The sequence below is a fragment of the Poecile atricapillus genome, chromosome 5 (genome assembly GCF_030490865.1).
Source record: "Poecile atricapillus isolate bPoeAtr1 chromosome 5, bPoeAtr1.hap1, whole genome shotgun sequence".
Lineage (NCBI taxonomy): Eukaryota > Metazoa > Chordata > Aves > Passeriformes > Paridae > Poecile > Poecile atricapillus.
Genome location: NC_081253.1, coordinates 32881070 through 32908226, shown reverse-complemented (window position 1 = coordinate 32908226; position 27157 = coordinate 32881070). Strand labels below are relative to the sequence as shown.

The following is a 27157-nucleotide window of genomic DNA, read 5'->3' as shown; positions in this document are numbered from 1 at the left end:
GTGAGGCTCCAGAAGTCACTCCACGTTGTCCCACCAATGCCTTTGCAGTTGCATCCCAGCAAAAGCCTGGCCGATGCAAAAGCCTGGTTCCTGCTCTGTGTGTATTCCTTGGAGACTGCAGGATTGCTCTAGAAGTTCCAAAAGAGGCCTTTGGATGGAGCCTGACTGAGCAACACCATGTTGCTCTCTCAACACCTCAGCCTCAGCCAGGCTGACTCCCTGACAGTCTCTGGGCTGGGAGTTAAACTTTAATATGGATTGGGGGAGAAGAACCCAGGCATGACTCAGCCACCCACAGTCCTTCCCTTCCCCTCCCCACTGGCACTGGGGAGAAGCAGAGGGATCAGAGACTGAGCAGGGATCTGAGAGCCAGGGGCTGACCTAGCATGGAGCCCTGTGACCCACGAGGGAAAAGAGTTGCTATTGTTGGTGGTGGTCTGGTAGGAAATGTCATTTAGCTGCTGCATGATTGTGTTTGCTGGGGAGCTGGGGCTGTAAAAACACTGCTTGAATGTGGGGGTGAATGTTTTTCTTAAAATCGTTCCTCTGTCAGATGATGGGGTGTTGCGAAGGGGTTGATTGAGTTCCTGCTGTGGGAGGCTCCTGTCCTTTTGTCGGATGAAGGGGTTTGGGTAGTGGGTGGAGCAGTGGTGCCCAGGTACACCAAATAAAAGTCTTTGTTTGGGCTGCCAGGTTCCCCAGTCCCTTGGCTGATTTTGGCTGTAATCAAATCTCTAGTGTGAAATGCTTTGTAAGAACTGAGAGTGGTAAAAGCCAGGCTGGGAGGAAATGCCTTCCCCTGCCCACTTTTGTTTGGGAATGGTTCTCATCTGCTGCTACTTGCAGAGAGGTGTGACACTAAAGGCCAGGCTGGATGGGGCTCTGAGTAACCTGGTCTAGTGGGAGGTGTCCCTGCCCATGGCAGGGGGTTGTAACAAGATGGTCTTCAGCATCCTTTCCAACCCAAACCATTCTATGATTCTGTGACAGCTCGGGGCATTGCAGCACCTACATCTCTCTCTTGACTTTTTGGACATTAGTTTATTGGAAAAGAGTGATAACAGAAGAGGCTGTAGTTCTGACAACAATTCATAATGGAAATTAGATTTAAAAATTAATTTAAATTACAAACAGGACATATTTGTACTGTTCTCCCTCACTATGTTCCCAAGGGAATGCTGCTACACACTGAACTCTAGTGAGGAAGGTAAACACAGTCCAGAAAGGAGCTGGGAACTTGTCTACACCAGCTCCTGCTGCCTCTGGCTGAAGAGGTGAGCCCTGCTGCACTCAGCTGCTGTGTGTAAACAAGCCTGAGCTTGGCATAAACTTTACAAACATTTTAGACTTTATAAAAAGAGTTTTGATGGGTGGCTTTTGTCTTGGAGACTGCAAACACACAGGGCTGCCAGAGGACTTCAGTAAAAAATCTTCCCAGGTTCTTGGTCAAAGGACCTCCCTGTTTATGCTGAGCTGCATCCCCTGATCACTTCTTTCCTTTGATACATCTCAGTAGTGCCCTCTGAAATACTTCACCCACCATTCCTGCTCCTTTTCTTGCAGGTGGGTGCGTTAAATGCCTGTTTCTTGGCTAGACGAGGTTTCCATGTTGACGTTTATGAAGCCAGAGAAGGTAAGGTCAGCCTGATCATTACTGAGAGCTCGCTGAAACTGCAAGAAAATAACCAAATTTGATAGTGGCAGTTTGGGGATATTCTTTTCTCTCTCCCCTTTAGCTCTTGTGGTGGGGAGGAGCATTTATTTGAAGTTCATCTTGTGTGGAGGGAACCCACTCTTTATCTACTAAAGTGATGCCCTTTTTATATTCTTGGCTTAAACACTGATTCAAATCCTCACCTTTGAAGCCTGGTCTCTGCAGGAAACATTATAGTACAGTGCTGGGCCAGAAGGAGAGATGGAGCCTCCAGGTCCACAAGGCACCACAAAAGAGAAATTAGGATTTAGAGCTAAAGGCAGAGAAATTGTTCATCTTCAGTATCTGTCAGCTGGCAGACAAAAAAAACCTTGGTAGAGGTGGCAAACTGAATGGCAGGTGGGAATGATACCATGGGAAGCGAAATGACTCAAGTGTGCGGTGAAGGGGAGGAGGAGCCGTGCCTGACACTCTGCAGTAACTCTTCCTGCCCTGACAGACAGCAGAACAGGCAGTTCTGCTGCATGGCTTACAGCTGACAGAAGTTCCACAGCTTCAAAAAGCCTCTGGTTGCTCTTACCTGCCTTCTGAGTTGGATGGATCCTACTGTGCTAGTCCATTTGTCCCATTGCTTACAGTGATACCCATGTTGGGATGAGGAGGCTCTGTCCCATACACTGGCCAGACAGCCCAGGAAGTCTCAATGAGGAAACTCAGAGGAGGAACAGGCCAATTCCCAGACATTTCCATCTGATCAGGCATGAAGAAGGTGACCTGCCAACGTCACAAAAAGCATCAGTCTGTGGACCTCAGCAGAACCTGGCAGGCATTCATTGCTCAGCCTTCTCCATTTAGAGGGGAAATGGCTCTTGATGTTAATGGACCCTCTGGCACGTGGGGTGCTGTCAGAATCCAGCATTCCCTTTGCAGCACTTGGCTGCAGCTGCTTCTTCCAGGCTGGAGGTGGCACGGAGGATCCAGGCTAGGCTCCCCCCTACCCCACCTGCTGTTGCTGCAGGGGGCTTGGGAGATGTTCCCCTGCCCAGGCTGTGCTATCATTGCCTCCACAACCAGCTGCTCTCCCCTGCAGATATCCGAGTGGCCAGCTTTGCGCGTGGCAGAAGCATCAACTTGGCCCTGTCTCACAGGGGACGCCAAGCCCTGCGAGCTGTGGGGATGGAGAACCAGGTACTCTGGCACATCTGGTGCTGGTGGGGGTCTCTGTGTCCTCTCCTTTCTTGCCCTATCCCAGCCAGACCTCTTCCACTGCGTGCCTGCAGTCTGGCTCTCCCCTGCTTCACAGCACGTCTGCCAGCAGGATCTTCCCCATGCCAGGCAGCTGGGCTCTGCACCTGGCAGTGGGTGCTTCCCTGGGACACCAAGCACCTTCCTGTGTTTACCTCCCTGCTGTGCTCCCCTCCCTCCTGGAGAAGAGGGCAAACAGGGCAGGAGTAGATGGACTCCCAAAAGAGCTGATGCAATAAAGCAGGATGCAATAAAGGCAGCTGTTTTCCCCACTGACACGTCCAGATTTGTTATTTTCCCAGAAAACCTTGGTCTTTGGGCTGACCCCTGACATCCATCCACACCACCTTCTGCCCAGCATGCTCGGCTGGGAGCCCAGCACTCTTCTGCAGGGTACTGGCTACCATTTAACATCCAGCTGTTGGCTGTGGTGGGATCTTCTGGTCCCTGGATCCCTGCAGAGGAGCCCAGGCTTTGAAAACACACATCCCAGTCCCAGGATGTAATTTGGCTTTCATCCCCTGCCTTGTCCAGCACTCTGGGATTTTTCATGTCCCTTCTATCCAAAAACAATTTCCCTCTGATTTTTATGAGAATGAGCTTGTAAGTAATCTCAGTAAACTGTAGTAAGTTGATGTGAGAGCCCTGTTAAAGTTTTCCCTGGTTATTTGGAAATGTGTGAGGAAAGAACCCCCCATTCTTCCCTGAGTGCAGTGCTTGGGTGAGGGGATGATGCTTGGTAACCTGTACTAAAATCCCACAGTTTTGGCCAAAAGCATGGCTTGTGTTTCCCTGCTGTTTCAGATTGTGGCCAAGGGCATTCCTATGCGGGCACGGAGGATACACACACCTTCAGGGAAAAAATACTCTATCCCTTATGGGAAGAAGAACCAGGTACTGGAGTTGCTCTGCAGAGCACAAGAGGTCTTTGTTAGCATTTGTGTCTCTGTGTCATGGACAGTGTGGGGCTCATGGGTGTGGGAGAGGCTGGAGAGAATGAGGGAAGGGGATTACTTGGAAGGGAGGGTTTCCTGGCCATGCAGAGTGTCCTTCAGCAAAGCTTTCTGAACCCCCTGTTTGTTTGCCTTGCAGTACATTATCTCTGTGGACAGAGCAAACTTAAACAAAGAGCTGCTGACAGGTAGGTTGTAACTTCTGTTTGCAAATTCTTCTAACACACTTTTTGCTGGGAATTTTGGGTTTTCCCCATGACTAGAAGACTTCGAGCCCCAAGCTCCCTTACCCACATCTCAGGGAGTGCAAACCTGAACTAGCAGAGGAAAACCTGTGCTGTTCCCCAGCTAAAGAAGAAGAGACCTCCCCAGCCTTGTCACAGTTTGTGGCATTTTCCATGACCCCTGATTGTACAGAGACAAAGAGAAATTGGAGCTCTGTGGCCAAGTATGTAATCAGACCAAATTTATGCAAATTCCCCACCTACTGCAGGCACCTCACCCCATCCTGAACTTGAGTGGAGTGATGGTGGAAAGCTGTCAGTGGCTCATGTCATTGTAGGGAAGAAAAAAAAAACTTGCAGGATTGCTTGCATTTTTCAAATAGTTTAAACCATAGTTGACCAGTCGCAGTGTGCCCTGCCTGCTGGCCCTCACGCAACACAGCAAATTATTTGCTGTAATGGCAAAAATCCCTATAATTTAGGAATATCTTGGAAATATTTTTTGTGGTCACAGTAAGCCCCTCTACATTTTGTTGTTTTTTCTTTTCACAGCTGCTGAGAAGTACTCCAACACTAAACTGTTCTTTGGACACAAGCTCCTCGGGTGCAATGCAGAGTCGGGGACATTATCTATAAAAAGGTAATGCCTGGACAAGCGTGGGATCAAGCATTGTGGTCAGTTAGTTTCTGCTTAATCATTCATAAAACCTCAAACAATTGAGCAATCTCAGTTTTGAAACTACTGTGCAGGCAAAACTTTGTGCCAGTTTTGAAAAGGAGAGACATCAAGACAGCATTCAGGGAGAGACTGAGAAAGGTTTGAGCAACTCACAAACCCCCCCAGCCTGGCAGCAGGCACACTTTTCCTGACTTGTGCAGGGGATAAACATACCACTGGATCCAGAGACAGATTGCTCATCAGGGAGGGTGGATAACTGGTGATTCCCCATCCCTGGAAGTGTTCCAGGCCAGGCTGGATGGAGCTCTGAGCACCCTGGTGTGGTGTCTCTGCCCATGGCAGGGGGTGGAACGGGCTGAGCTTTAAGGTCCCTTCAAACCCAAACAATTCTGTGGTTCCATGACCTTGTTTCACAGTCTTTCATGGATGTTCTGGTCCTACCCCCCATCCTCCTGGCAAGTGCTGTAAGCTCTACAAAACAGCAGTGTTATCTCAAAGGTGCCTCCTGCAATGCTGAGTAGACCTGGCAGAGTTATGCTTTTGATAACCTACAGGATAATTATTTATCCTCATGCTGTGCTTCCCAGGCAGTGAGAGCTGATCTTCCCTAGAAGATTACTAACACATTTTGCAAAAGGTAGATCCTCTGGGCACAGTGGTGCTGAGCTGGCCCAGAGTTACAGGAGGATTATCCACAGAATCATGGAATGGTTAGGGTGGGAATGGACCCTGAAGATCAGATTGATCCAAGGTACTGTCTGCTTTCAGATCCGACCAGCAGATCTTGGAACTGACCTATGATCTCATCGTGGGGTGTGATGGAGCCTTCTCAACAGTCAGAAAACAGTTCATGAGGCAAACACGCTTCAACTACAGCCACGAGTACATTCCTCATGGCTACATGGAGCTGACCATCCCTCCCAAGGATGGAGATGTGAGTGTGCCTGTCCCAGGGGCTGCTACAACCTTCACAGGTTGGATATCCCACCCCCTTCTCACTGTGGCTCTGCTAGAACAGCTTTGGAAGAATTCACTTCTCACCTGGGGTTTAGGCAAGGGATTAAACCTTCCATAAGAGAAGACATAGATCTCTTTCTCTTCCAAAAGTGGGGCCAATATTGGTGCCTGCATGCAAAAATCCTAGAGTGCCTATCCTGGAGTGGTGGGATTAACCCTGGCTCTGAGAGGTCCTGGAGGTATGGGAATGTGTCTATGAGGACATCAGCAATTGCAAAGCATCAGATTTTTGCCCATATTTCTTATCCTTTCCTCTTTCCCTTGCTCTGTGTTTCCCTGAAGCATCAGGGACCAGAAAGGGGCCCTGTAGTTGCTGTGTCTTCCTGTAGGAATTATTGTGCTGTGTGGAGGGAAGCCAGAGCCTGGGCTGGGGAAGCTGAGCAAGGCAGGTCAAGGATACAAGGCAATTTTCTTTCTCTTTCAGTTTGCCATGGAACCAAACTACCTCCATATCTGGCCAAGAAACACCTTCATGATGATTGCACTGCCCAACATGGTGCTAACCCAGAGCCATGTTCTCTTGGGGCACAGGAGGGGGTTGGTGGGGATGAACAGCTGTGGTGGCAGGGATTGGGAGGGTCAGGAGTCACGGAATAACCAAAACACAGGATCAATTAGATTGGAAAAGACCTCTGAAATGACAGAGTCCAACCTATGACCCAATACCACCTTGTCAGCCAGACCATGGCACTGAGTGCCACATCCAGTCTTTCCTTAAAAACCTGCTGGGACACTGACTCCACCATCTCCCTGGGCAGCCTGTTCCAATGTCTAATCACCCTTTCTGTGAAGAAATTCTTCCTAATGTCCAGTCTAAACCTCCCCTCGTGCAGCTTAAGACTGCCTCCTCTTGTCTTGTCCCTTGTTACCTGGGAGCAGAGCCTGACTCCCACCTGGCTCCATCCTCCTGTCAGAGTGCTGTAGAGAGTGATAAGGTCTCCACTGAGCCCCCTTTTCTCCAGGCTAAGTACCCCCAGCTCCCTCAGCTGCTCCTCACAGGATTTGTGCTCCAGACCCCCACAAACCAGCACTCTGCAGCTGGATGTTATAAACTACATACCAGGAGCATCAGGACAGTGTGCCAGGCCCATGCTGGCCAGTCACACACAGTTTCTGCCTCCCCTGTTCCTGCCCAACATGAGAAAGGGAGTGGCCAGACATTCGTTCCTTGCTGTGCCAGTGGGTCACAGGGATTGCCAGTGGCTGGGCACTGAGCTGCTGCCTCAGGTTCTCTCTGTTCTCTGGGCTTCTTACTGACCTTTTTTCCTGGCTGGCAGGACAAGTCCTTCACCTGCACACTCTTCATGCCCTTTGAGGAATTTGAGAAGCTCACAACAGGCGAGCAAGTGCTGGCTTTTTTCCAGACCTACTTCCCAGATGCCATTCCCCTCATCGGAGAGTGAGTGTTCCCATCTCCCCTATTCACTCATCAACAGTTATCTATTATGGGATGGGTTTTTCTTGGATGATATCAACAGTCTCAGCTGCGTTAGGCAGTTTCCTCTTAGAATAAATTATCCCAGGACTTCATATTAACTGAGAAACTCAGATCTTCTCTGGTATGTCCTTCCTACATTGGCCAACAGCTACTGCAGCTCACAGTAAGAGGACTAAGATGTCAATAATCAAGTTGTGTGCAGAACTTAAAACCTGCAGACAAAATATGTGGTCCACAGTGGGGAAGTTGGCTTCCACATTTTTCCCAGCACAAACAGCCTAGTGCACAGGCTTGGGGTTTGCATACCAAAGCTGAGAGTGCCTGTGGCCTGGCTTCCTGAGCTTGGATGTGGCATGGCTTGCTCTTCTCTCTTGTGGTCCCACACAACAAAATCTGTTGTTTTACCTGAAGGCAAGAGCTGAAGCACGATTACTTTTTGCTGCCAGCCCAGGCCATGATCTCTGTGAAGTGCTCTTCCTACAACCTCTCCTCCCGGTGCATGCTGATGGGAGATGCCGCGCATGCTGTTGTGCCCTTCTACGGACAGGGCATGAATGCAGTAAGTTCATGGCTGGCCTGTCCCTCTTGGTGGGGATCCCACTCCTTTCACCCACAAATGCCTGGTTTTAGTGTTTAACTCCATAGAGTTCATGGGCTGGCTGTCCCACAGCCTGATGTCCTCTGAAGAGCAGGGGACAGGGTGATGATGCCACCTTCCCATGAAGCAGAAGACTACATGAGAGGGGGGTCCAGGCAGCTGGGAAATCATCAGCAATCCCCTCAATTTCTCTCAAGACCCCTGTCAGCAGGGCCTGGAGTAAGACTCCTGCTCTGAAGCTGTGGTCAGTGGGACCAAACAGCTACAATAGCTAAGGATCCATGAGAGCACTTCTGAATGTATGGGTTCTTTATGCCTATTAACCCCCTAATATTCCTCCCAGGGCTTTGAAGATTGTTTGGTCTTTGATGAATTAATGGACCAGTTCCACAATGACCTTGGTACGTGAGGTGGCTGGGGACTTGTGAGAGCAGAGGAACATCCCTCTGCAGCTGAGGGCAGCTGGACACCCTGCAGGAGCTGCCTGTGAACTGTTACTTTCTTCTCCCAGGTGCCTGTCTCCCTGAGTTCTCCAGACTGAGGGTGCCAGACGACCACGCAATTTCAGATTTAGCCATGTACAATTATGTAGAGGTAGGTGAGCCCCACACAGACCTGTGATTCCATGGGCCATGCACACAGTAGTGCTCTCAGGATGCATGCAGCAGGCAAATCCCTGGCTGGGCTCTCACCCTGGCAGGTTTTAGCCTCAGAGCTCCTTGGGAATGTCACTGGGGCTGAGGAGGCACTGATCCCTGCATCACTCTCCTGGGAGAGGTAGCAAAGCACAGGGGAGCTCTGACAAAACCCATTGCAAAGGGGTGGCTGTTGCTCTGTTGCAGATGCGTGAGCACGTGAATTCAACGTGGTTCATTTTCCGGAAGCACGTAGACAACTTTCTCCACGCCCTCATGCCTTCCACCATTGTCCCGCTGTACACCATGGTAAGCCAGCGTGTCATTTCCCACTGATGTGAGCTCCTCCTGCCTGGCTTTGGGGTGGTGACATTCTCCTGCAACCCCTCCCAGGTGACCTTCACCAGAATTCGCTACCATGAGGCCCTTCTACGCTGGAAGTGGCAGACAAAGGTTGGTCAAGGGTGGTGCCCATCCTCCCCACGCCATGAGCCTTGGGAGCATCTTGCACACCAGCACTGCCCAGCTTGGGGGAGGGACAGCTTTCTTGGTGGGATATTGCCAGATGTGATGACTGCTTGGTGTTGCAGGGTAGGGGCCAGCCTCTGATGATGTCGGGGTTTCTCTTTGCACTTGCAGGTAATTAATCGAGGGCTGTTTGTTGTGGGAGCAGCAGGACTGGGTGGCACCTACCTGCTGATGAAGCGTCTGGCACGGAACTTCAGCTTCTGCTTGGAAGACTTGTGGGGCTGGTCCCATTATCTGAAGAATATTGGAAATCTTCCCTTTGGCACACAAGTGGCTTAAATGTATGGGGAGCTCCTTGTTGTAATAAAAATGAAGGCCCAGACTCTTGGCTCAGCTGGGTGATTTTGTTTCTCTTGGGATGTGGTTTGGCAGCTCCTGCAGCCCCTTGGAAGCAGTTTGGCCTCTCTCCCTTTCCCAGGTGAGAGGAGCCTGTCAGGCACAGTGCCCAGAAAGCTTCTCCAGGGGCTCAGGGGTGTAACCCTGGCAGCCTGGTCTCAAGGGATGTCATGTGTAGGTCTGGCACTTAGAGATTATGATTTAGTGTTGGAGCTGGCAGCGCTAGGTTAATGGTTAGATAGTCAATGATCTTAGAGTTTTTTCCAACCTGACTGGTGTGTCCCAGCCTGCAGACTGCTCTTAGCAAAAACAAGCCAACATTTGGAGGGTCCTGAAGCCAAAAATAGCTGCAGTCTGGAAGAGAACTAGGTGGATTATCAGACACACTTTCCTTCTTACCTTGCCCTGGACCCTCACAGTCACTGCTTAAGAACAATAAAATGGCCCAAATTGACCCCTGATCTGATGTGGCACCGCCAATCTCATTTGAGGTGGTCTGTGAACAGCTGCCAGCACATGGGCAGGGATGAGAACTGCTCTGCACTGTTCAGTGAGTCAGTTTTGACTTGCAAGGGAGCACCATTCAGGGCATAGATGGCAAATGGTGTAGAAAAGAGTTTGCTTCTCTAGCTGGGATCTTTCCCAGGCACTGTACCTATGGAAGATGGTGGCAGCAATGACAAGGTGTATGGTAGTTTCTCCAATTAATGCTTTAGCTGCTGCCCTTGCACCTAATTCTTAGCAGGACAGATGTATTTACCTCATATATTAATCTTTATTCACATTAAACTTCTTCACAGAGCAAATAAAGATTCAACACAATACAACTCTATGCAAATTAATCCCAAACTTAAAGCAAATAAGGAATTGTACCACTATTTCACAGGAATGACCCACAATGTAAGAGCAACTGGCTGCTATGTGTGGTTGGGATAAGTGCTGAGCTGGAGAGGCTCTGGGTACTGCCAGATGTTTGGCACAGCTGGCTCCTGGCATGACTGACATGCTTGCAAAGCAGAGAAAAGATCATACCCCAGGGGGTGGGAGAAGCTATGGCTGACCTCCAACCTGCATTTTCCAGGTGCTCATAGATCATAGATCAAGTTCTATAGATCAAACAGTGGCTCCTTACTGCACAGAGGACTTCAAGGCATGATGGAGACAAGGCAAGCATGCAGAAGCCCAGGCAGAACCTGGCCTGAGGTAGGTCTGAGCAGGGAGCGATGTCAGGAAGCTGTTGGTGATCTGGGAAAAAGATCCAGTGCATGTTCTCCAGCTGCTCTTCATCACAAGGTACAGGTGCTCACTAGCCCTTAGGGCCTATCATATCACTGCAGCTGCTTGGACCCTTTATGTCCAACTCAGCAGTGAGTTCTCAGGAAAACATTGCATAGTGGTAGAGACCAATGCTGCAGGGGAAGGCATGGAGCAGCCTGGAGGCAGATCCTGCTGGAGCAGAAGAGAGATGGTAGTTTTGAAATCCCAGCTCAAAACAAAAGCTGGAAGCACTCTGTACTCTGGCTTTGGGGTCAGTGTCCAAGACTGCTGCCAGAAAGCAAAGTTAGCATCAGGAGATGGGGCAGGACCCACTGCATATTCCTGTGGTGTTCCCCTCTACCAGCTCCACCAACACAACTGGAAAGCATGGCCAGGAGACTGGCGTGGGTGCAGTCCTTCAGTCAGCACCTGACACGATGAGGGCTCTTGGAAGAAGGGACGAAAACATGAGGATAAAGAAGAAGGGGTGGGAGCCTTAGTTTCAGATTTCCTTAGTTTGAGCTTTCCTTAGCTTGGCATTTCCTTTTTTAACAGTGCGTCCCAGTGCTGCCAGGTATTGCCTCATTCATTAAACCTGGGGTTGACGACAGTGGTGGTGGCACTCTTGAAGAGGGGATTATCAGCCTGGAGGGAGAGAAGTGAGAGGCTTGTGTTGGATTTCCAGCAGAGCATTACCCATCCCACCCATCCCAACGCCAACAGCACAGACAGCACTGGAAGAAGAGTCCGTAGGGTGTTTAGGCCCCTAAATGGCAAAATCCAGCTGGGCTGAAAAACGAGCGGTGGGGAGGGCTCAGGTCTACATGGCTGCCTCTGGAAAGGATGTCCCCTCCGACTGTCCCCAGTGGATCTGAGCACCCCAGAACACCCCACTGGCACGGATGGGCTCTCTTACATCATTCCACTTGGCTTTGGTCTTCTCCTTCTCAAACCGGCGGTATTCCCGACGGTCAAGCAGCTCCATCAAGAGCCGCCAGATGACCAGGACCAGAATGCCAATGAGGAACACGCCAGCGACGGTGCTGCCCACGATCAGTGGGATGTTGGGAGGCTGTGGGCACTCTTTAGGACAGACAGACAGTGTCAGGCTGCAGCCCCTGGCAAAGCAGCAAGGCTGCAGTAGCAAGGTTGGCAGCCTGCCTGTGTCAGGGCAGGAGGAGCAGGGATGGGATACCTCTATCAGGATCAACGATGATGGTGTACATATCCTCACCATCCTCCTGGACCATGCGGAAGGACATCCAGCAGTTCTGGGAATCCTTTTCTCTGCATTTCCTATCATTTATGCTCACCTCTGTTGAGTTTGTGTGCAGATGGATGTTGGGACAGGCCTGGGAGCAGTTCTTCTCAAAGGGACCACTGCTGAAGAACTTGCACTCCACGCAGGAGCTGCAAAACAAGCAGCCACAGCTCACATCTGCAGGGGCAGCAACCCTCTCACCTGGCTTTGGCTACAGCTGGGCTCTGCCCAAGCACAGGCAGGGCCTGCCTGTGCCTCCCTGGGATATTAGGGATCGCCCCTGCCCCCGTGGCCTCTCTGTGCGCATCACTCACATGTATCTGCCACAGGGTGAAGCGCAGCCTGGGCACTCCCGGCAGAAGGGGGGCTGGTACCCTCCCCAGCACTGGCAGCGGTTGCAGTGGCAGGTCCCGCGGAGGCTGCAGACGTGTCTGCGGGTGTTGAGGCAGCCCTCCGTCGACTGCTGGCACTGGCAGGCGCTGCCCTCGTATCCAGGCAGGCACTTGCACGCCCCGCAGTCGCATTGCCCTCGTGCTGCAGAGGAAGATCTTTCAGATCCTGCAGGCAACCAGGCCACCCTCCCTCTGCCCACGCTTGGAGAGCATCACCCACCCTGCGCTCACCACACCACCCTTCATGGGATGCTCAAGGAGCTGGTGTGGTGGGATCCAGCAGCCCCAAACCCTCCCACTGGGCTTATGGCACAAAAAGGCCGCATCTCCCTGCGCATTTAATTCTTCTAAGCAGTGGCCAGTTGGAAAAGCTGTCGCAGGCACATCACCTGGGCCGCCGCAGAGGGAGCCGTTGAAGAACTCGCAGTTCATGTTGTCGCACTGGCAGTAGGTGCCGTAGATGTACTTGCCAGGTGTGTCACTGGTGTGGCAGACGCACTGCCCGCACACGCAGTCCCCCTGCCCCGAGCAGATCACCGAGCTGTTGTCCCTCCGGCAGCTGCGCTCCAGCTCCTTGCTGCTCTTTCCTTTGGTGTAGCACTCACAGTTCTTCCCTGTGTATCTTGAATTGCAGCTGCCGCCAGAGGAGATGAGCAAGCTTGGGTCAGTGGCCATGGGGCATGCACAGGGCCCAGACCTCCACAAAAGTGGAGCAAATCTGGGACAGCCTCACCAAAAAGCAATCACAGCATGTTGGTGCTAACTCCATGCTGGAGCAGGGTGGCTGACTGGGAGCAAACCTCAGAAATGCTGCTTTTCCACCAGTTGTATTCACAACACCAAATAAATGCCCAAAAATTACTGTTATATTTTATAATTTCAAAGCCCTTGCCAAGGAGATGTGTGTATTTCCTGAGGGAACCCAGTCTTTGCCTCTGTTTGTCACTGAGAGGCCATGAAGCAATAATTATACTTAAAGACCTGTGAGCTGCAGCCAAGAAATGGGATTTTCACCCACTACAGAAATCTGTGTCTGCTCGGTGGGTGGATTGGTGGATGATTTGATACCGGGATGGATGGATAGATAGCTGGATTGAGGCCCCTAGGAAAACAGCATAACCTCCACCAACAGAAGAGCCAGCTCATTGTGTCCCCTGCCTCCATCAACACAGGGGACAGTTCCAAGGGAAATGCACGGATCCACCCCTCTGAACAAAAAAATTTGTGCAAAGCTACAGAGCCCAGCCAAGACTTGGCCCAACGTCCCTCTCCCAGCAATTCCCCAGCTCTGGCAGCATTTGAAATTGTGTTTTGGGTGGACAGCACATACCTGCAGATGCCACATTCGATGATGCCTTGCCCATTGCAAGCGGCTGGGTCAGGCTGGTCATTGCAGTGGCAGTCACAGTTGCTGGCCACATGGACAGTGAGGGTGTCTGTGAAGCCTAGTGGCCGGATGGTGAAGGAATAGTTTGGAATGCACGCCTTGGCTGTGACCTTCACTTTGAAGATGACCTAGAAAGTGCAGAGTAGGACAGGGAAGGGCCAGATGTCACAGTGTGCAGGCCCTAGGCTGAGGACACGCACATCCAGAACAAGGGCAGATCTCCCACAATCCATAGCATTTTGGACACTCTTGGCATTAAATTAATATAAACAGAAAGCCTGGAAGAGCAACCAGGCTTCCTATCATTAAACAGGATGGGCAACAGAAACTGTGCAAGCTGTGGGGTGTTCCTGGTACAGGAGAGCATACCTCATCATTGATCTTGACATTGTCGCACTGGCCTCTTGCTTCATCCACAGAGTCCTTGTCATTTTTGCATTTGGAGTCATATTTGACATCCAGAGTGTCCAGCAAGGAGGAATGGTCCAAGATTATCCGTGAGGAGAGGTTCTTAGAAAAAATGGTGGAGAAGGTGCCATCAGTCCAAGAGTAGACTGAACCAAGAGGGTATGGGGTTGCAGGTCAGGAAAAAGAGCCAGAGAGCACCACAGGTCAGGATTTCAGCTGCCTGGGGTGGTTCTAGAAATGCAGGTGATGTCACTGGAGAGGTGAGAACTCCTGCACTTACATTGTAGGCCACTTGGATGAGTTCAATGATGTTGCTGGAGTCCTCCTTCAGCTCTCCCACTGCTGACTTTGGGATCATCTCACTGAGTTTCTGCCAGTGGAGAGCAAAGAGGTGAGCACTTCCTACCACGTGACAGCAGAGCAGGAGACAGCAGCAGGAGACACACACAGCTGTGTCTGTCCTCCTGGAAAGGGGATGGAGGATCTGACATATTCTCACCTTGTAAACATCCACCACCTTACTGGTGACAGCAAAAATGGGCTGAATGTTGTTTTCGGCAAGTTTCTGGACCAGCTGGCCAACAGATGGGTAGTCCTGGATGGGGAGAGGGATAGCACACTCAGCACAACCTCCCCCACCAGCAAAAGAGGAGACACTTTGGGTGTGGTAGCACAACTTAGGATGATTAAGGTGGCATTTTGGTCTCTGAAACAGGCTGTTATTTACATGACATCATCTTTTCTGCCTGGGGAAGTGAGGTGGGGGGTGTTGGAGATGCTGAACAGCCTCCAGGTACTTACAAACTCATTGCTCCTTTTGTACATGTTGTCCTCCAAGTGGCACTTGCCATCGTTGGGGGTCAGGATGCCTGCAAGCTTGCCATCCCCGGCAAAGTGGAAGCCATCATCAGTAGCAAACACCAGCAGGCGGGTCACGTTGCGCCAGCCGATCAGGTCCTGCAAGTGGCACAGAGAGTGGCCCCTGCCCCTGGGCAAGGCTGGCAGGACAGTGACCCCAGCCATGGTGTCAGCCCCAGCATGGGGCAGGGGGCACGAGGAATGTGGGTTAAGGGAGATGAGGGTTAGGAGGCTCTGGGGTAGGATGCTCTCTTGTACTCTCCAGAGTGACCTGCCCTGCTGCCAAATCAGAACTTAGGCAGGATGGGCTTCCAGAGCCCACCAGAAGAGGGGCAGAGCCACGGGTGTGTGTGGGCAGCAGCCCTCCTGCCTGAGCACACCCCCTGGCAGCAGGGCAGGTGCAGGACTCACCCCACACACTGCTGCCTGCATCATGGCATCCAGCCCCCCCTCTGGGGCATCCAGGTTCCCTGAGATGAACTGCTTCCCCACTTCGTTCTCAAACTGCTTGGCATTGTCAGTCAGCGACAGGATGTGCTTAAAGGCGAAGGGAGGCTGGCACTTCTCGTCCTTATTGGGACAGGGGTTCTGCAGCTTCTCGGGGTGTGTGTTCACAAATGGCAGCACTGTCTTGTCCACAAAGGAGCCAAACCCTAGGGTAGCCAGACTACAGTTTCAGGGCACAGGGCACAGGGCATGGACAATCTGCTGGCCCCCACGCACATGCCCATGTCCCTTGCCTTGCCACACTCTTCAGCCTGGCAGAGGACACCTGCTGTCCACCTCCTGCATCCCCCTCCAGCCCTGCAGCTCTTCCCAGCAGCAAACAGATGTGCCAGGCTGAAGACAGGCTCACCAATTCGCCTATAAGGGGTGGTGCTCTCCAGCGCCCTGAGCAGCTCCCCTCCCAGCTTCTTCACCTTCTCCAGGTCATCCAGCATGGAGTAGGAGAGGTCCATGAGGTAGTAGAGATCAATGGGATACCCCATGGCACGGCGAAACTTCACTTCAAACACAGCAGGCTGGCCTGAGGGACAAGGATGCTGGGATCAGCTACCGTGTTGTGCCAGCTTGTGCCATCACCCACCCCCCCTCTCTCTGGGAAGAAAAGGGGTGGAAATGCAAGCTGCAATGTGTTGCTGTGTCTCAGGTGAGTCTGGGGATGAGTGGAAGGGCGTTGTTGGCAGGCCACAAGAAGAAGGGTGTTGGGAATGCCAGGCAGAGCATACCTATCCTCAGTTTCAGGTGCACCTCCTGTGGAGTCAGTTGTATCTTGTTGCTTAAGGGAAGGTCCTGTGTCCTTTTGATCTCATTGCCTGGAAACTCAATCTCACTCTCTGGGCATCCCCTCTGCTTCAGCTGCTCAATGGTGTCACAGCGGATGGAGTCTGGCTCACCGGCTTTGGTGAAATTCTGTGTGTGACAACACCAGCAGGAAAAAAAAGAAACAGAGGAGCAGGAGGTGAACAGGCACCGTACAGGATGACCTGGCCCCCAATCCAGGTCTCCAGGCCATTGATGGAGAAAAGAAAGGAGAAAGGTCATAGCTGTTGGATCCCTCCTGGCCCCATCCTTCAGGCAGGACATGAAACACACCCACAATGAAGTCAGGCAGAGCCAGGCAGGCAGGGTGACTGCCTTGATTGATGCTGGTTAGCTGACTGCTGGGGGGTGACAACTAGACAGGCTACATGGACCTACCAACTTCTTGCACCAGGCGCATCCTGGACCAGACTGAATGCAGTCCTTGCATGTCCCCACCTTGATCTTGGGGCACTCCATGGCAAAGGCTGGAAAGGCAAGAAGGCAGAGTTGGTGTGGGGGGAAGCTGGGAATGTTCAGACACCCAGCACCATGCACCCAAGCTGGCCTGAGCCTGCCCTGGCTCCCAAACCAATGCTGGGGGCTCTGGAAGGGCCATCAACTGCCTTGCTGTCCTTCAGCTGAGCTGTCTCGTGTTAAGTCCAGATCCCAGGAAGTGTAAGGACATTGCCTTTACACACCTCTCAGTGCTGTGTCCCCTCTGCTGTTGGGCAGATTTCGGATCCCCCCACCCTTTCACTGCCTGTGAAAGGTGCTGGGAGGAAGGCAGGTCGTGCTCACCTGTTGTCACCAGCAGTAGCATCCAGGTCACTGCTGACAGCTGGAGACAGTAGTCAGGACACATTTTCTGCAAGACAAAAAACATTCTTGTGACCACCTGGGATGTGCCCCAGGGATGAGGCAGCTGCAGTTTCCCTGGACAACCTGTGTTGAGATCACATTCATTAAAACTGTCATGTGTCACACCTTTCCCCAGCAAAGCCCTGGAGCAAACCCTGACAGTCTAATGGCCTTGCAACATGGATGACCACGAGGAAGTCAGAAAAGAGGAATTTGTTAAAAGAAGAAAAAGGAATAAGAAAGTACAAAGGAACAACAGACACTCCCTTTTTTAGCAATATTAGACACAGTGCCTGAAAACCAGGTCATCAGTTTCAAAATAGCTCTGATAGCTGCCCTGAGTAAGAAAAGAACCACTCCTGCCATTACCTCTTCCTGTGAACTTACCAAATAAACAGCTCAGAGTGATGTGGAAATGAGAAAATAAGGCAAACTGTCAAAAGACACTGAGGCAGGTTAGTACTTTAGGGCTGCTCAGGCATCAGGGTGTGCTGCCTTAGCTCATCAGCCTCTGTAAGACACCACACCAGCTGAGGATGACACTGGTCAGCCTTGAAAGGATGTCTGGTCTTCTCCCAAAGGCAGAGAGAGGGTCTAGGTAGGTCAGTGGGTAATGTTTGCCCAGTGAAGTTTGGTGCCCAGCTGTGATACAGGTAGTGGCCATCACTGATTATGGCTGAGGCCATCTGGAAGCCCACCCTGCCCTGGGTCCAGTCCCCCTGGCAGAGCTCCACAGCCAACATCACATTGCTGCACAGCCAACAAGAGGCACTGCTGTGGTCACCCAGCCGAACCCTCAGGGTGATGAGTTCACTCTGCCACGTCTGCACCATCCTATGGTGGGTGGCCAGAGCCCTCCTGGACAAAGAGCTCTGCAAGTTCCTCTCCACCACCACAGTCCCCCATGGTAAGATTTTAAGTGCATAATTTATTGTCACAGCTGCAATGTCCCTGTCCGTGTGTCATGCTGTGCCCAGCTGGCCCAACACATTCCTATCACCTCCAGATTCTGCCAGCAGAATTTGAGCTTGAAGGAAAGAAAAGTGGGTCCTGCCTTTGTTTCCTGTAGAACTCAGTGACTGACACCCCATATGTGCCTAATTCGGCTCCAGTTCTGCTACAAACCAGAAGTTCCCACACATGCTGTGAGGACCAAACCCATGGGCTCAATGAGCTCCTGCTGTTCCACCTGCCCAGTGTTTCCAAGTGTTTAATTCCCACTGCCATGCCAAAGTGTGCGGTGGTGAGGGAATGGAGCTCTGTGAGCTCCTCGTTCTTGCTGGAGGTTGGAGTTTCCTGTTTACAGGCTCATCTCATAAAATAGAGCAACCCTGAAACTGGATTTAGAAAAGCTCCCAAACTCCAAAAATACAGAAATACTCTCAACACACCCCCAGTGCTAGCTGCTATCAAATATTATATAGTAGGGCTCATGTTGTGAGCTGCATTTGGATGCTTTATTTCACCCCCACAGTGGCTTCTTGCCCTTGTCACAAGAGTATCTCCTGATACTTGGAGAGAGCAACAGCAGGAAGTTCAACACTTCTCTTCTGCCATGGAGGGAAATTACGCTGTGGTGTGTGGGCGGGTGAGCACAGGGCTTTCAAAGAGCACTAATGGGGTTTCTGCCTTTGTCTGCCTCCTTACAGCCTTCAGAGGAGGGCAAAGCAAGCTTTCAACCTGACTTTGCATGAGCAGGGCACTGACATAGGCCTCAGCAGCACTTCCTTCAACCCCCTTGATGATCCCTTCAGCTCATCCCAGATTTGCAGTCACCACCAATCCTGGGTCTCGACTCCCGCAAGTGCTCTGCTTGTGCAATTGTTTTCTTCCCCTTCTTTCCCACAAATTCAGGCAAGCAGAGGGGTGCATGTAGTCCATCCTCCTGCCCTTCTGTGAAGGAGCAGAACTGCAGAGCTTTACAACCACTTTCATTCCGTGGTGGGGAGTGGAGTGCCAAGATGGAGCAACCCAGCTAAGGGCAGGACACCACCAGGCTCTGCTTCCTGGCCAGGACTGCATGGCGGCATCAGGGGGAGAAAGGTGCACCTCAGGACCAGGGTCCTTCTTGGTCCTGTGCTCTTCTCACCACATGACTTGGGTGGCTCAGGATCAAGCCTCATCTTCAGCAAGCCTTTTGCAGAAGCCAGCAGGATATTCCACCAATGGAGCATCTGCCTTAGGGCAGGGTGTCCCCCAAGGGTCTGCATGCCAGAAGATGTGAAGGTGGCCTCAGGGAAGGTGCATAAGTTAAATGCTGGGTGCTGTCCTTGCTGTTCTGCCTGTGGGCAGGGTGCAGAGCTGGGGCACTCTGGCACTCAGGATTTGCTGGGGGCTGCTGTTGGGATGAAGCCGGCTGCTGTGCTCATGGAGGAGCAAGCTGGGAGTTATAAATAAGGCTGAAGGGGAAGTGTTGATGCCAGCAGTGATCCTGTTGCTATAAATAAAACAAGTGTTCAACAGCAGAGATGAGTCTTGAAGTCTGTTAGCCACAAGCTCCCATCAGGGCTTTGCTAAACATCTGTTTTCCCACAAAAAGGGGGGATATGCACTCATGCCCAGTATCCCGGGGGGACTCCTGTGGTGTTTGCACCATCCACCTGTAACAGTGAGGTTCCACTAGCACCAGTGCCCATGGGTGCTTGCTCCACACTGCCAAGCATCCCTGGTGCCAGGTCACCATCATGCTGTGACAGAGATGCCAGGTATTGCACCCAGCAGAGCTGCTCCTTCCCACCCCTGCAATCTGGGCAGCTCCAGACCCCTGTACAGAGGGGAAATGAGCAGAGTGGGGTATGGTGAGGATGGGAGAGTGAATGTCACTTGACTTGGGGCTGATTCTTCTGTCACTCAATTGTGTGAGATCCCACCCAGGTGGTCATACACAGGTCTTTCCCAGTCCATGCAGAATATCATACTCAGTCTGTGTGTATATATATATATATATATATATCTATAATATAAATCACAGGAAAAATATAAAAAATAAATATATATAAACATATTTTTAATATATAAAGAATACATATAATTAAATAAAAAGTATATACATAAACACACACACATATATATCTATCTATATTCCCAGGTCCTATTATAGGAAATACAAATATATTTTATATATATTTCCTTCCAGCAGCCTCCAGTGCCTGAAGAGGATAGACCTGTGGGGTGAGCTCTCTCCCATGTGCACCAAGTCCCTGCCTAGTTGGTGTCATCCCTTGGCTATGAGCACCAAGATCCCTGGGTGCCCGTGGGACCCTTGCCCTGCCCTGGGATGAAGGGAAGGAGGGGGTTTGTGCTGCTGGGTCTGCCAGGGTCAGAGTCCTGCTTGGGTGGGAAGGGGCTGCCCGCTATCTGCCCTGGGTAGTCTGGGAACACCACACCCTCCAGCCTGCCTGAGATCACTCAGAGCAGCACCAAAAGTGCAAAACCGCTGTGAAGCAGGATGTGACAGCTGCCACAGCTAGGATAGCAAAATGCACCATTTAGAGACTTTCCACAACTTGCAGTAGCCCCGTTCTAGGGTCTGTGCTGGTCATAGGACATGATGTCACTGCATGTGTTCACACCTTTGCTCCTCGCCTGCTAGGAGGCTGGGAGCTGTAGCTGTGACACTGGAAAAAGCATCGAAAACAGGGACCCAGCTGCTTTCCCTGACACCTGGGGTGTGCCCCACATTCCATCTGCATCCAAGAGCCACTGAGATGTTGGGAAGGACCTGCTCTCCCCAGGTCACATGCCTGCAGAGTATTTGATATGTGCAGCACACAAAGAGATGGAGAAGAGCAAGGCTCTCACCCCCTCTCCCAGCTATTCCCCCAGGCTCACAGGAGTGCAGGGACAGCCGGGAAGGTCTGTGCACAGGCATTCCAGGTGGTGACACTGTGCTGAGTCCTCCAGGCAGCCATCCCTACTATCCTCATGCCATGCCACCATGCCACTTCCCTCTTTCCCACTGCAACTCGCGGCTGGCAGTGGCAGAGATCCCCTTAGGAAGAGAGAGGGTCACGGGAGAGGATGGTGGCAGCCCACAGCCCTGGTGCTGCACGTCAGCACACAGCCCATGCCACCCTGCCCAGTGCCATGTGTGAGGGCATGGGAAGAGCACACTGCACCCCCTCTGCTCTGCCTTCTGAGCCTGCAGAGTGTGAGAAAAGGGAGTTTTGGAAGTCTAGCATCGTCCTCTGTCTGCCTTGCCATCCTCCAGATCTCTTCAGCAAGGGTCCTCACAATAACCACCTGCATTTCTGGGCTCAATGCTATCTCCAAAGGCAAAACTGTCACAGACCAGGCAAGCTGCCTTCACAAAGGCTGCACAGACTGACCCGCCGGCGGGAGGGACGCCGCGCCAAGCTCCCTGAAGCACCCTGAACTCAGGTAACCAGAGGTTAGATCAGGAGTAATAAAAATGTGCCATTGAAAGACCAGAGCTACAAAACCTCTTTGTTGCCTGCCTACCTCCCCCCCAAGAAAGAAGGAACAGAAGCATAAAAATTGAGATGCTGTACTTGCCTGGCCTCTAGCCCTCATCTCTATCCTGTACTTGGGCTGGGATGAGGATGGTTGGTCTCAGCTTCTCAAGTTTGGCTGGGAAAAGCAGCTGGGCATCAGGAGCTCTGTGATGTACCGCAATCTTTCCTTCCTATTTCTGTCTTGCAGTTGCAGGGGAAGAGGAAGTCGAGTGGTGCCCTGCGGGAGGGTGTGTTTCCCCAAACCTCAGCCAGCCCCACTCAGCCTGCCCAAACTCACAGCAACCTGCCTTGTGGGACTGGGACCGGACTCCCTGGGATACCCAGGGGCTTGCAGCCCTCCTACTGCACCTTGGAAAGGGACCCACCCAAACCCCCACACTTCATGAGAACTTTTCACCTTTCACAGCCCTGCTGGGGACCGGCGCTGACCTCAGCGGGCAAAGCTGGGAGTGGGTGAAACTAGTGAATTTGGGAGCTATTGGCAGCCCTTGGGTGTGGAGAAGATGAGGAGCTGGCTCCTCTTGGACTGTGGGTTGGGCTCTGAAATGTTTCTGTAAGGGTAGTCAGGCCTCCTCACATGACAGAGGATGCAAGTGCTGTCCCCTGGCAAAGCTCAGGGCTGTGTGGGGATTTTTTTTTAAGCAGCCTTTTACTGTTTTTGTGCCGGCTTCAATAACTCCTCCCAGCAGCAGCATTTCCCTAAGCAGAGAGGAACGAGCTTCTGGCAATTTTCTCTTAACCTCTTCAGGGCACTACAGTAAGAAAAATAAAGTCATTTAGAAAACATATAGGACCGTAGGGGTTTTTTAAAGCTAATAAATGCGTGTCTTTATTAATTGCTTCGTAGGTTTTCCTTCCAAGAAGCTGATATTGAGCCACCATTTTGCATTATCGTGGAATCCCAAAAGAGTTTGTGTTGAAAAGGACATTACAGACTGTCTTGTTCCAATTCTCTGCCATGGTCAGGGCAACTGGAGGCATTACAGGACCCTGATGCTGTTCACCTGCTGCTGTGCTACAGTTATGGGTTTATTTTTGCAGTAAGAAAAGCGATTGCAGTGCCAGCAGAAAATTTCCAAGCCCTGTGGATTGTAAAATTGATAAAATTTCTTTGCTCTGTGGATTGGTGCTTTTATTAAAGAAGACATCAAACCTGGCTTGGTTTCATCACAGCCAGGTGCAGCAGGAAAGCATCACAGTAATCCTGGCAGTGGGACAGGAGCATTAGAGCATCTGATGCAGGATATGGTGGGGATGGACCCTGAGAGTGAGCCAGCTGGAGCTGGGACACTCACCCAGCCTGGATGGCTGAGGCTGGATGTTGCAGAGAACTCCCCAGGCCTCCCAGGAGTGGGTGAGCTGTGGTAGATAAAAATGGGAAGGTTGGTGGAGTTCCTGCCAGTGGTGGGGGTTGCAGATCTGGGGGAAGGAAGTGTGGTTGAATGAGATGAGCTGCCGTAATTTTCCTTTTGTATGCATTAGGCCCTTAATGTATGGGTCTTTTCTCCCAAGTTATTTCATGGTGTTCGTCCAACCACTTTGCTTCAACTGACTCAAAGTTGCAGGAACAGGGTGGGAGGGCTGGGAGCCCCCAGAGTTGGAATGGTGGGAGCAGAGAGGGTGTACCATGGCTCTTTGCAGCCAAAGCTGAAACTTGCTGGCATATCTCAGTCCCTTCCAGCTGCTCCTCAGCCTCTACTGCAGCTTTGGCCTTCAGCGCTGCAGGTGAAGCTTGCCCAACCATTGGAATATGCTTGGTCACAGCACACATGCTCCCCAGCCTGTTTTGTAAGCATTTTAAGCTGCTAAATATTCCCTTTCCTATTATAACTGCCTTTATTTTATTGGTTCATCTTTTTATTTATACTAGCGTGGATTGTGTTTCCCCCCCGCCCCACTAATTGCAGGACTGCTGTGGTTTATGTAGGATGCACTTGAGAAGCTGGGGTGGGGAGCTGGGCATCCACCTGGGACACTGTCAGAGTGGGTTTTTTTACAAAGTCATTGACTTTGATGATCAGAGTTGTAATTTTGGGCCTTTGCTCCTAAATTATGTTCACCCAGCCTACAGCAGGGTAAGGGAAATTTTCCTGTTGTTATTTTCTATCCCTGTTGAACATTAAATCTTGTGGATGCCCCTCATCTCTGCAAGTGTTCCATGTCAGGCAGGAATAGGCTTGAAGCAACCTGATCTAGAGGCAAGGGAGTGGGACAAGATAATCTTTAAGGTTCCTTTCAACCCAAACCATTATGTGATTCCATGTTTTCAACATCCTCTCAAGGGGAAGCAGAGGGCCAGACACTGATCTCTTCCCTCTCGTGACCAGTGACAGGACTTGAGGAAATGACAGGGACCTGCATCAGAGGAGATTTAGGTTGGATCTTCCAAGGTTCTTCCCCCAGAGGGTGGTGGAGCACTGGACAGGCTGCCCAGGGAATGGTCACAGTCCCAAGGCTGCAAGAGCTCCTTGTTTGGCCACCACTGTGAGCTGAGATTTTTGGGATGTCCTGTGCAGGGCCAGGAGCTGGAGTCAATGATTCTGATGGGTTCCTTCCAGCTCAGCATATTCCATGATTCTGTGATCTTTCCAAGAACCTTCCCAGAAGCCTCTCTCTGCATTTCCATGGTACCCACAAGGAGTGTACTTACAGCTGTGCCCTTCTACGGCCCAATATCAGACCCTGGTAAACACAGCCTGGAGCGAAACGGGGAGGGCAGAGGATATGGAAAACAAAGATGTATTAACCAGGGAGCATCTCTCAGGGCTTGTTAAGATCAAACATACTGTGGCTCCAGGCTTGGAGCTTTTTATTCATCTTAGAGCAAGAAGAAGCAGCTTTGCATTTCACCCCCTCCTGTGTGTGGAAAGGTGCAGCCGAGGCTTGTGTTGCTTTGTTGCAGTATCCACCTGGGCCCATGAGTGCAATCTGGCAGGTGTTTGCCCTCCCTGGGGGCTTGCTGGGTATTTTCTACTCTTTTAACTGTAGAAATAATTCCTGGCAGTAATTTTTAAAGTTGTTTTTGTCCTACGTGGCAGCCTGGTCGCTAGCTAGTGCTACTGTTACCAAGAAACCTCCAAAATCGCTGGGATAAATAAAGCTGTCTCTCTAAAACTGTCTTTTCAGTGTCAGTGAGTAAGGCTTTATTCCTGGCCAGGACAAAGGGTGTGTGTGGCTAAACATTTCAGCTCCACACTGACCCCAGCACAAGCTTTTTTCACTTATTTATACATTGCTTATTTTTTTATATATATATATTAATTGATGTAAATTATATAATTATCTTAATTAGTATTCTATCCTGTATTGCTTATTGATTTCTTGCCCTACATGCTAATTTAGCCCACATTCTTTAGTCCTCTTTCTATTCCTAGTCCTCTATCTATTTCTCAGACAGGGAATCTCCAACTTTCTAGGCTTCTGTTTCCCCTGGTATCCTCTGGTTACTCCAACCTCCTTGAAGGGCCGTGAATTTAAGATCTCAGATATCTGATCTTCAACTCACTTTGGCTCTGCTTATTGAAGCTTGTCAAGGTTAACTAACTGTAAGTTTTAGTGATTTAATGATCAAAGTAACATTAAGAGTCTGTGAAGAAACTTAAAAAGTGGGCACTGCTTACAAGTAATTGATCAACTAATTATAATTAGTTTAGGAAAGTTCTATCATTTCCAATGCTACCAAGAGGCTCTCAGCTCTTACAGAGGCGCACACTTGACTTTAAACTGTTGCCGAGTGTCTGGGTTTAACCTAAGCACGCAGAACACCCTCAGGCCGTTCACAGGACCCATCCTGGGCAGGCCGCAATGGTCGCAAGGCGATGACCCGCACGCCACCCAGCAGAGAGCCCGGCGGCACAAGGCACTCATTGGAGCCGCCACCGCACCACACAGCCGGGGCGGCTGAAGCGGCGCAGCCCGGGCTCCGCCCGTGGAAGGCAAATTTCCAGCCGGAAGGTCCCGCCCGGCCCGGCCTTTTCCGCCCGGCAGCGCCATGGTGGGCAAGGCCCGGCGCCCGCGGCTGCACCGCGCCGCCCCCCGGCCCGCCCGGGAGCCGCCGCCGCTCCCCGGGCCCGGGCCCGGGCCCGGCCCCGCCGCGGGCGGATGGAGCGCGGCGGCCGGGAAGGTACCGGGGGCAGGGACACTCAGGGAGGCGGCGGGCGGGGGCTGGCAGCGGCCGCCTCGCTATGGCTTCTCCGCCTTCCCCCTGCGGAAGGGGCCGCTCCCCGAGCACCCCCGGCCCCACTCGAGCTCTTGTGGGTCTGCCCTGGCTGCCGGGGGTGTGCGTGGGAAGGAGTGGAGCAGTGTAGCTCTTCAGTTTTAGGTTGGGGCAGATGGAGAAGACCTGTTTATACAGAAATATTTAGGATATTCTGGTTTTCACCAGCTGTGTTTTGAATATACGGTTCAGGTGCCTCCACCTAGCCCCCTCACAGCAAGGACACAACACCAGTAAATGTTTTTTGTGTGCGTAAGCTTTCCTTGTGAGGAGGCAGGAATTACCTGTCACACATCCTACCTGTGCCAAATACAGCTGGGTTTATACCACTGTGAAGTTATGTGTTGGTGATGGTAGATACTGTTGGCTAAAGTAATATATTCCAATCCAGCCAGAGTAGGTACTGCAGATTTTACGGAGACATTGCATGCTTAAAGCATGATGCTGAAAATTTGGCGAGTTGCTAGTAGTTACTGAATCTGCTTAATGTCCATTGATTAAAGCTTTAATCCCCTGATCTTCTCATTTGTTGCTTATCTATATTGTTCTGTACCTGTAACAAATCTGTCTTTTCCTAAGGATGCTGTTTGCAGCTCTCCTGGGAGTGAACACACTTGAGTGAGGCAGGAATCTCTTGGGAACAGAACAGTCCAAAATGAGACTGTGAAACTTCTTTCTGTGTGGAAGAGCCAGGGGATAGGTGGGAGCGGGGAGCAGGACGGTAAGGTGCCTTATGTGCCCTTACCTGCTCAAGAGAGACACCTGCTCACTACCACTGTTCCTATCTAGATGGTGCTGGGTTTAATTTTTTAAATTTTTTTGAACGTGTGTTGCCTGGTGGTGTATGTACTGATTCCTGCTTTGTTTCTTTTGCATAAGGACTGGGACTTCTCATCTTCTGGTGTATTTTCTGGGCTGAAAATTGACCCTGATACCCTAGTAAAGAAGCTTGACTTGGACTCCAGAAGCATAATTTCCTCCAGAGCAGGTTTGTTGTATTTTGAATGCGTCCTGCATTAGGTTGTGAGCAAAGACACTGAGAACTGTATTTGCAGTGGCTTTTAGTGGCTATCCCAGGAAGCTCAGGGAACTACAATGCAAACATTGCTTCCTGTGCTCCTGTGAAGGCTTTTAGAAGAGGTTTGTTTTTGTTTGGGTTTCTGCATGGATGTGCTTAGTGATCACCAGGTGGGGGACTAGCTTCAGGCTATCTATGGGATATTCTCATGCAGCCAGAGACTGCCAGGGCTGAGAGCACAGCAGAGCCCAGCCTATGACCTGATCTCTGGGCTTGCTCTGTGGATGCTTTTGCCTCCCCAGCAGCTGCTATTGGAAACCCAGTGCTTTGTCAGCAGGTTCTCATTGAGTGCCAGCAGTGCTTTGCTCACAGCAGCCTGTCTGCAGCAAGTCTTCTCCCACCCTTCGCTGTTGTG

General features: G+C 51.2%; 3 protein-coding genes across 6 annotated transcripts in view; 2 read left to right on the top strand and 1 right to left on the bottom strand.

Moving 5' to 3' along the window:
* The first annotated feature begins 280 nt into the window (after positions 1-280).
* On the top strand, positions 281-9293 carry KMO (kynurenine 3-monooxygenase). Of its 4 annotated transcripts, XM_058840403.1 has the most exons (16): positions 304-440; positions 1173-1274; positions 1564-1633; positions 2745-2842; positions 3704-3793; positions 3992-4040; positions 4629-4716; positions 5524-5689; positions 6197-6268; positions 7050-7171; positions 7622-7769; positions 8152-8209; positions 8320-8402; positions 8651-8752; positions 8837-8896; positions 9083-9293. In XM_058840403.1, the coding sequence occupies exons 4-16, from the start codon at positions 2831-2833 to the stop codon at positions 9248-9250; spliced, it is 1218 nt and encodes a 405-aa protein (XP_058696386.1). In that variant the 5' UTR covers positions 304-440; positions 1173-1274; positions 1564-1633; positions 2745-2830; the 3' UTR covers positions 9251-9293. The 4 variants fall into 4 exon arrangements, with proteins under 4 accessions (XP_058696385.1, XP_058696387.1, XP_058696386.1 ...); XM_058840402.1 differs by lacking the exon at positions 1173-1274 and having other exon boundaries at positions 281-440; XM_058840404.1 differs by lacking the exons at positions 2745-2842; positions 3704-3793 and having other exon boundaries at positions 302-440.
* Positions 9294-10072: 779 nt separating this feature from the next.
* Positions 10073-21680, bottom strand: ITGB2 (integrin subunit beta 2). Its single transcript, XM_058840445.1, has 16 exons — positions 21549-21680; positions 16974-17040; positions 16572-16660; positions 16100-16283; positions 15727-15897; positions 15282-15523; positions 14814-14969; positions 14512-14607; positions 14293-14382; positions 13974-14114; positions 13548-13732; positions 12607-12851; positions 12140-12359; positions 11760-11974; positions 11481-11647; positions 10073-11209 (listed from the first exon to the last, which is right to left on the bottom strand). The coding sequence occupies exons 1-16, from the start codon at positions 21564-21566 to the stop codon at positions 11147-11149; spliced, it is 2349 nt and encodes a 782-aa protein (XP_058696428.1). The 5' UTR covers positions 21567-21680; the 3' UTR covers positions 10073-11146.
* Positions 21681-25485: 3805 nt separating this feature from the next.
* Positions 25486-27157, top strand: part of SLX9 (SLX9 ribosome biogenesis factor) — a 39012-nt gene continuing 37340 nt past the window's right edge. The window contains exons 1-2 of the mRNA XM_058840476.1: positions 25486-25631; positions 26604-26712. Coding sequence (XP_058696459.1) covers positions 25500-25631; positions 26604-26712 — 241 coding nt within the window. The 5' untranslated portion in view covers positions 25486-25499. The remainder of the gene's footprint in view (positions 25632-26603; positions 26713-27157) is intronic.

What these genes read in the sequence shown, in the direction of transcription:
- KMO (XM_058840402.1), top strand. Translation starts at nt 387, where the DNA reads ATGGAGCCCTGTGACCCACGAGGGAAAAGAGTTGCTATTGTTGGTGGT. An exon ending in CTGTGGGGATGGAGAACCAG is followed by an intron (nt 2,843 to 3,703) that starts GTACTCTGGCAC and finishes CTGCTGTTTCAG; the next exon opens with ATTGTGGCCAAGGGCATTCC. An exon ending in GCCATTCCCCTCATCGGAGA is followed by an intron (nt 7,172 to 7,621) that starts GTGAGTGTTCCC and finishes TTTTACCTGAAG; the next exon opens with GCAAGAGCTGAAGCACGATT.
- ITGB2 (XM_058840445.1), bottom strand. An exon ending in AGGTGGTGGATGTTTACAAG is followed by an intron (nt 14,383 to 14,511) that starts GTGAGAATATGT and finishes CTCCACTGGCAG; the next exon opens with AAACTCAGTGAGATGATCCC. An exon ending in CATCGTTGATCCTGATAGAG is followed by an intron (nt 11,648 to 11,759) that starts GTATCCCATCCC and finishes TCTGTCCTAAAG; the next exon opens with AGTGCCCACAGCCTCCCAAC.